Source organism: Etheostoma cragini, chromosome 5 (genome assembly GCF_013103735.1).
Source record: "Etheostoma cragini isolate CJK2018 chromosome 5, CSU_Ecrag_1.0, whole genome shotgun sequence".
In the NCBI taxonomy this organism is placed as follows: Eukaryota; Metazoa; Chordata; class Actinopteri; order Perciformes; family Percidae; genus Etheostoma; species Etheostoma cragini.
In genome coordinates this window covers 18,644,196-18,653,169 of record NC_048411.1, presented here as the reverse complement: position 1 = coordinate 18,653,169, position 8,974 = coordinate 18,644,196, and the positions used below count along the sequence as shown (strand labels likewise).

The window sequence follows — 8,974 nt, the reverse complement described above, 5'->3', positions numbered from 1 at the left end:
TGCCACTGCTGAAACGTACACCTCAACTCTGAGTCAGACAGCAACACACTCCGCTGCCCCGGCTGCAGTGACCCGCAGAGGATTCATCATCGAAATGTCTATTCCTCGCAGCGTCTTTGTCCTAAACTGCTCACATAGCTGTGTGACTCCTGTGCTTTGTGAAACAGTCAAAGGGGGCCCCAGCGCAGGGCCCCCGAGGAGTGCTAAGTGAGGAGAGCCACACTGATCCTGTGATTAATAACTCCTCGACAACAGTTGGTTTCACATGAGGAGGATAAAAACACATCGCACTTCCTCAAGGCCAATGTTGTACCACCAAGCTCCACAGACAGGGGGGTTAGGGTTGGGGGGGGGGCTGCATCAGGGCGTTTAACATGATATTCGTAGTACCGAGATCTCTGCATCTTTAAGTGCATCATTAAAAGCCCAACGTTATTACCCTTTTTATTCTGCATCGACCCCCGCACAGGAGCTTTAAAGAGGCTAGTCAATATTTTCACAGGAAAGACTTTCTAGCAGTGAACGTCTCCTTGTGCTCACTTAACGGCTGATTCTACAGAGGGCTGTGCAACCTTTAAAACTCTGGGAGCGTTCTATGCTCTCCAAACAACGCTTTTAAAATTCTCCATTAGGGCTCAACAATTTAACCAAAATGGCAACATATGGCAGCAAATACTTGTTAAAGGCTAAATGTGTGTCAAAATATCTTTTTAAATGTACCATTGCCGTGATGCATAGAATTCCTTGCATACACGTCATATTTCTACAGACATAGGTCAAGTCTGTTTGGCACAGATCCCTTCAAAAATCAAACATAATCAGTTTAATGTTTTTTTTTTTTTTTTTTGAATGAGAATTAGAATAATGATGTAAAAAAAGAACCGTTCCCTCTAATACTGAAAATCATATCTCCATTGCAATATCAGTCAAACATATTCGCCATTAGATGTTATCTCAAACTGGTTCAGCCCTGTTCCAGATCACGTATTGCATATGGTTTTAGTGTTTAAACTGTAATATCCATACAGTTGCACAGAAGCAAACCGCTGTGCGTGGGTGTCAGAGAGCTGAGCTTACAGAAGGCACTGTATGCAGACGTGAGCATACAGTGAGAAATGTCTGTGGAAGTGGTGTGTCCCTGCTAGAAAAGAGGTTGAATGAGATGTGAGAGTCACTTCAATTCAAATGTTCCATGTCAGTGGAAACAACAGGGGGACTGTGGTCTAATTTTGTTCCTCTATGCTAATGCCAGCAGTGTTTAGCATTTGTTTTTAGCCGGTGGTAACACGGCACGAGGCAGGCAGAGACAGGCCTAGGAACGACACCCGTGGATTTAGCCTGGATGTGGATGGTGGGAGGACGGCCGGGGTTGTTGTGGCAGGTCTTTATTCTCCGACCCCTCCTGTCCCATTCAAGGCCGACTTGGGCTTGTGGTGCTAACTGGCTGTTAATTGCCTGCCTATACACAAGGCTTTCTCCACATGCAGAAACCAGCTCCTTCAAGGGAAACTAGCCTAATGAGATTATCTATCAGAGCATGGGCCTGTCTAGACAACCCCAATACACAACCCCCACCCAAAGCCTGCAGAGGACGCCCCCAGGTAAAAGTTACCTGCAGAAAGTGTGCAAGTTATCATTACACCATCATGGGTTTACACCCACTGCTTAATTTCTATTATGGTGAAAGCTGAGTGTAGAACAGTGTAAAAGTGATCATATATTCAATGTCAGTAAATTGTCTTTAATTTTTCATCTAATTTTAGATCAATATAAATGTGCAATAATTAGTGTAAGAATGAAGGTTACACTTCTATTATTTTATAATAGGTAAAATATATATTATTTTAAGACAATTCAATCATAAGAATTCCTTTTTGTGTTGTTCAACTAAAGTATAAAGTATATAAAAAAGGTAAAGGCCACAGATGTTTTCTCAACTTCTTGCTACTCCTTTTTGAACATGGACATTTTAATAATTTACTACCATTTTGAAAGATATGTTTGCTGAGAATTTTTGTTGGTTCTCTCTCTCTCTTTTTATTCATATTTTTTTTATTTAACTTGTTCAATATAATAAAAACAACTCATCCACTGCAGAAAACACACTGATTATCTCATTCATAAATGTACCCTCCACTGTACTTATCATTCCCTTTGTTAATTGTAATATATTGGGCATCGTGCACGTTGCACAAACACACTAGATGCAGTTTTTGTGTGTGGTTATGTCTGTGTGAATGATATTTACACAGATTGTGGTGCCGCTGGCTGCGAGCGCTGATCTGCAGCAGGGAAGTGCGTCCATATTTGTTTTAAAGTCTCTTAGCAGTTAATAAAGATGCATTTCCTCCGTCCCCCTTCCTGTGGGGACGGTATCAAGGCTCTGTTAAGTCTCTTTGATTTCCAGTGCCCTCCAATCACAGCGGGGCTCTGACTCATCATTGTGCCACTTCAAAGCCTGGGAATGGCTCTCTTGACCCCACCCACTCAAGGGCTCCCCTTAAAAGTCATGGTCACCCCTTCCTGCAGGGTCCATGATCTTTGAAATATCTGCTGCAACAAGACTGACTAACCTTCTGACTCCCTGAGCTGCTGGATTTTTTATTTTTTCCTTTTCTCACACATGAGCCAGGAGATCAAGGAGCAAGTGCTTAGCTGAAGAAACACTTGGATATCACGGATACTTGGATTGTCTATTGGTCCCCGGTGCATGCAGCTTTTTCCTGTGATACTACTGAACAATGCAGTCCATCAGAGGTGAGTGTTGACAAACTTCCGTTGGATTGACACAGTGCTTTTCAATCCATAACTCCAACTCCCCACCAGTTTTTTTTATCTTGAGTTGTTTTCTCCGTACCTAAGGGGAACTTTTACTGAAGCATGTGGCTACAATGATTCTTATTTACTTTTAGACTTAAAGTCCAACTTCAGCGGACCTCCTCCCTCCTCCATGGCTGCTGGTCCCGATCCCTATCTCCAGGGCAACATCAGGCTGACTCTGGAGGACCCTGAACTCTGGAAGAACTTCCATGAAATAGGAACAGAGATGATTATCACTAAACCAGGCCGGTAAGACGACAGAAAAAATACCTTTTTAATAATGCAAAATGTTTGGAAAAGTAGTGTTTCAGTAGTTCTGTTGCTGCATTTGCTTACTTTTATTGTTCAGTTTTTTTATATTCTGTCTCTTTCTGTGTTTTCCAGGAGGATGTTTCCACACTGTAAGATTAATCTGGCTGGCCTTATTCCATGCGCCAAGTACATCCTACTGGTTGACATGGTCCCTGTGGATGGTTTCAGGTACAAGGTAAGACAGCCGTTATTTTTTCCATTACTTATGGATGAGTATCATGTTGATATCAGCTGTTTTTTAGCTTTTAATTTCCATCAATGTAAAGTAGCCTTTTTCGTACCACAGCCATGGCCTTTGGCTGTAGATATCCCTCAGTGGCTACCAGTATCCCCAGACAAGACACCCCCTGTTTATCACCCCCCCTCCCCCACTGACATTGTAGATCAAAGGGTGTTATCTCTTCCTGTTTTTCTATCCCCTGCTGGGAGCCCACTGTACTACCCCCTATCTCCGTGGGTGGTACTGGCCAGCAGTCACTCTCCACTCTGTCGTCGTCTGCTCGGTTATTGGGAAGGGAAGAAGATGAAGCTCCTCTCTGTCACAGCATATCTGTCTTCTTCCTACAGTGGAATAAAGAGAAATGGGAGGTGGCTGGGAAAGCAGAGCCCCAGCCTCCCTGCAGGACCTACCTCCACCCTGACTCTCCAGCCCCGGGGAGCCACTGGATGAAGCAGTCCGTCTCCTTCCTCAAGCTCAAGCTCACCAACAACACACTGGACCAACACGGCCATGTAAGTAAGAGTACTCGAAACAAGCTGCCTAACAACATCCTTATAACGGAAAGTGATATCCGTGCTTTTTTTTTTAAAGGATGTGTAATTAAAGTTGTCTGTGGTGGGAACACAGACTTGGATGCTTTGGTAGCTGCAAAGTGGATGCTCAATGTGCTTAAAAAGTGAAATAAATGTCTCTGAATTAATCACCCTCTTCCTATCTGCAGATCATTTTGCACTCCATGCATCGCTACCACCCGCGCTTCCACATTGTGCAGGCGGATGACCTTTTCAGCGTCCGCTGGAGTGTTTTCCAGACCTTTACCTTCCCTGAGACTTCCTTCACAGCGGTCACAGCGTACCAGAACACCAAGGTCGGTTTTCTATCACACCAAAACCAATGCAAACTCCCGGCCAGATGTTACACATTACAGAGATTTAACTGATTTGATTCCCCCACCTACAGATCACCAAGCTGAAGATCAACCACAACCCATTTGCAAAAGGTTTCCGGGATGAAGGCACTACTAAAAAAAGGTGGGTGTTACACCAGTTCCATGCAGCTACTGATGATAACAAATATTCATGTATTTGCTTTAATAGAAAAAAAAAAACATTTCCAGATTTCCTTTGCAGTAGATTGTGTTGAAAGTACTGCATTGCTTTAATAAAACCAGATGTTCCTCTGCAGGCGTTCAAACAAGAACCCGGCCGGCCTGGAGAAACGAGCCAAGATGGCAGACGTTTTGACCAGAGACTCAGAGGACAGTCCGACAGGTACAGATTTGTTCCGCCATGTTTTCCACTTTCTTTTCCTGAATTCCGAAGCTGATCTAATGATTTGCGACTTCTCAGAATTCTGCAGGCCATCGTATGAGGGTTACGACGGAGAGGAAAGAGACCTGCCCAAAAGGAAAGAGGTTGATGGCGTCAAAGAGGAGCGTTACTCCCCGTGGGCTGCTGACAGGGAGCACAGTGTGAGGACAGAATCCCCCGCCGGGGCAGACCCCAGGGACATATACAACACGGAGCAGCTCGTTCCTGCTCCAGCTTCCTACCAGCCGTACAGGTGAATGCCTGTAATGTTAAGCCACATATAAGACCATAATGTCTTGATGAACGGAACGATGACCAGTTTTTGTTTTTTTTAATAATCTGCTCTTCAGGTTCCATGAGTACGGGAAGTCTCCCTCTCCCTCCTCCAGCGTCGGCAGCAGCAACAGCGGATCCGTACGCGGCAGCTTTGAGTCCAGAGTCCCTGATGTCGCCACCGTACCGGATCACGACCCCTCAAAGCCACGTCCACACGAGGTTGGCCCTTCCCCCTGCGGCCCCCACCCCCTCCCCGCCCCGCAGGACTACCCGGGGGTCCTCAACATGACCATGGCTCAGCATGGCAAGCCGGCGGTGATCGGCCACCACATCTACAGCCCGTACAGCGCCGAGCAGCCCCTGGGCCAGTGGAGCGGCGCCGGGCCGGCCCAGTACCCTCCCCCTCCCCACCTGACCACTGACTACAGCACGCAAGCTGTGCACCACGGCTATCACCATGGGAACGTGGCTGAGTGGAGCCAGTACCCACTGTTCTCTTACTCCTGCTGGTGAAGGGAGCTTCACTGTTCAATGCTAACTGACTGAGAGTGACTTTTACCCATGCTGCTCTTGAGCCACCGCCATCTCGCCAGAATGCTGAGCCGGCTCTCCCAGCTGTGAGAGTGCATGCCCAGAGACGGACAGCTGAGGGCCAGAGGCCTGCCAAACAGTAGAAAAAGTGATGAGCTGATGAGAAGAATTATAAGGAGACGTCTGTCGCTGCCTTCTGTTCGGACCGGCAGGTTTCAGCCTCCAGTTATGCTGATTGAAAGCAAAGTGTGCTACGTCCTACTGTTTGATTGTTTTATTGTTGAAATGTCTATTTATTTTGTATTTCATCTCATCTCCCAAGTTTAAATATTATTTTTGTAAAAGAGAGTAAAACATAAGTGTGCAATTCATGTCTGTCTTCAAATTGTGATGTGATCTGGGAATAAAAACCTTAAAGTACATGATTGGATTTCTTGATTGTGTAAACAAATAACTTTTCCATTTCTATTTCTGTATACTTTTCCATTTATTACTAAAGCATTCTAGTTTATATAAAATACATAACTTTTGGCTCATCCAACTGTAAGTAAAATGCATTTTAACACAGATGGATGGTGTAAATAGTAGAAATAGTACATTCCACCAAATTCTGAAACTCCGTTATTATTACCAACCCTCTGATTCCTCCCCAGGCCTTCATATCTTCCACTGGCTGTACAAGCCATGAAGTTGCAAATTCCCTGTCTGTAAATTTAGATTTCATCCAATCCGTGTTCTGCAAACTACAAGTTTATTGAATGAACAAGGAACGTGTGAGTCCACATCTGCATGCTTTGTAGCTGGCCAGCTCTGATAAGCAGCACATCCTTTGGTGGAGTTTGTTTGTATTTCCTCTTTGTTGATGTAACGAGGGCCGCTCTGTCGTTTCGACAGGCCCAGCATGCATTAAAGACATTGTGTTACTGTGACTCCGGCTCACCTGCTGAGGTTTACCCACCGGCATCATAAAGCAATGCACGACTCTCGTTCTCCATCTCAATGAAAATTAGAAAGCATGAAAACGGGGGGTGGGGGGGGGCTGTTGGCTCCTTTTCACAGCTGAAAAACACAGGCCGGGCCCATCGCCTCTATATGAGCTGCTAATGACTGTTGTAAAGTCCAGGGGGGGGGGGGGGGGGGTCATCCTTCAGGAACAATTGTAGCATGGTGTGGACTTTACTCAGTTAGAGTCGTTATCTTAGAGGCTTCTTAAAGCAATATGTCCAAGCTCAGACTTCCCCAGCTCTGTGTTGCAGTTCATTTAATCATTTGAATGACGATAAGAAAAGAGAGATCTACAATATAGAGGAATCTGTACTGCCGCTGGGTGAGAGGGTCAGCATGATGAAGCTCCAATTCTGAGATATTATGAGATTGTATCTCCCAGAAGACATCTGTTTGATTAAACCCAGTAAAGGATGAATCATGTTGTAAGGATCTAGGGAAATCATCAGAGGCTAAATATTAAAGAGCTTTTGCCACAGAGATCATCCGGAGGGTTAGTCCCCACTTCATTTATGCATACAATCTGTATTTACAGACACAACCAGTTCAAATATCAGTCAGTACACAATACAAAATAGGGCTACATTTAAATTTGCGTTAACCCAGCAACGTCATCGGAAAATTTAGGTAATAAAGCTTTTGGTTGAATTTTTGAACAAAATATTTTCACTTAAGTATTATCTCTAGTTGTTTAGCTGAAAATAAATACCTATTTACCTACCTACCTATAAATGTACCTATTTTTGCTTTTCCTTTAAAAAGGTTTTCTATGATATTTTTCATTTTAACATGAAGCATATGTTTTCTTATTAATTATAGTTCATTTCTTAATTTCATGAATGAAAAGGCAGTATCAGAAGACTCTTCTCCCTCAAATCAAAATTGATCTGAAGAAGTAATTTGATACAACTACGTTTTCAGAATATGAAAACCGTGCTTTGAAGCACAACCTTTGTATTAATGTAAACTTATTTTTGTAATATATTATAATAATAGTGTGCTTGTCTATTGTGTGTGAAGGAAGAATTGTGATTTAAAGATGTAAAAAAGAAACTATGCGAAACCTTTGTTGAACTTTTTCTTTTAGGTGGGATTTGTCATAGCTGGGTTCCAGACTTCTTGCTCGATGTCATCGTGGTCAAATTAATTAAAAATGGAAACAAAATGGCAGTTTAGTCTGTTATCAGGTGAAACGTCTTTTGGTAAACCACGTTTGTCTGGCTAGACAAGAATACAGCATAAAAAAAAGAGTCGGCAGCTGCATCAGAGGGAATATCAGTGGTATGTCTTAGATGTTAATCAATCACAGCATGGCTTGGATAACCGAGTGTAGCTTTTCTAAAGGTAGGGGTTTGAAATGGGGGGGGGGGGGGGGGGGGGGGGACGTTTATTGAAGAGGCAACAGGTTAGAATGGACATCCTGTTCTTTTTGGGTTAAAAGGTGGCACCAGATCACATTGTGCTGATGGTATTTGATCATCTACAGCACATTAAAATAGTATATACAGCATATTACGTGTTCTGTTGATGCCAACCGTGTCGCACTAATGTCATGTTGCACATGTCATGTTGCCTACTGTACGTCTCTGTCTGCTCCACAGATGTCCTGGAGGAAAACTGTCCGTCACCAGGGAGTCCAGATCTCCATCCACAGGTAACTTTCTTTGTTCTCCCTTGACTCATTGCCAGACAAGCAGGCTAATGGCCTCCTGCTCTTCTACACAGCAGGAGAAATGAGAATGAGAATGAGCACTTAGTAAAATTCCCTTGACACACACACACACATCCACAACTCCACTGGGCTTAATCTGCATAGCTCTACATCAATGGGTAATTTGGGCCTTTTAATTGCTTTGAAAATGGGTCCGGCAAAGAGCACCAGATCGACCCGCACTCAGAAGCCTGTAAAGGCTGCTGATGTGGTTAAGTGCATGACATATGTCTTAGGTATCCCCCCAGGGTGATATTAGTACAGCTCCAGAATGAAAAAGAGGCATAAACGCAGCAGATAGTTTATCCTGGATGTCCAGTGCTAGTGTCAGCACATCCCACCAGACAACTTGGTGGGGGCTGGCACAATAGTGTGAAACAGAGAGGGGGGGGCGGCACTCACTTAGGGCTGGCGGGGGGTAACAGATGTAGATGAAACAGACTCGGAGAGGAAAGCAGCAGTCAGCCTTCATAAAGCTGATGGAGTGGAGGGCCAAATGGAGAGGAACTAGTAGAGACTGGGTGGAATAAAAGCAGCAACAAGGAAGACAGCCATCAATGGTTTTCTGTTACAGCGACATGAACTTTCATCCAGAGGGAAGATACAAAGTTCTAAACCTAGACTAGTGTCACAGCAAAGGATTTTAGGATCGCTGAGGTCATGGGTCTAAGGCCCTCACCCAAACATGCTCAACACGTGTCTGAAAATGTACTTTGATTAAATGAGTTAGCTGTTTATTTACATTTCCTGCGAGATGTATTTAAATGGAGTTCTTTGGAAGTCCACAAG

The 8,974-nt window shown here is 44.1% G+C and overlaps 1 protein-coding gene across 1 annotated transcript; it reads left to right on the top strand.

Annotated features, from left to right (window-relative positions):
• Positions 1 to 2,073: 2,073 nt before the first annotated feature.
• On the top strand, positions 2,074 to 5,887 carry tbx16 (T-box transcription factor 16). The gene is made up of 9 exons (XM_034871350.1): positions 2,074 to 2,757; positions 2,913 to 3,069; positions 3,205 to 3,307; positions 3,700 to 3,864; positions 4,074 to 4,220; positions 4,313 to 4,383; positions 4,538 to 4,623; positions 4,702 to 4,915; positions 5,013 to 5,887. The coding sequence occupies exons 1-9, from the start codon at positions 2,742 to 2,744 to the stop codon at positions 5,449 to 5,451; spliced, it is 1,398 nt and encodes a 465-aa protein (XP_034727241.1). The 5' UTR covers positions 2,074 to 2,741; the 3' UTR covers positions 5,452 to 5,887.
• The last annotated feature ends 3,087 nt before the right edge of the window (positions 5,888 to 8,974 follow it).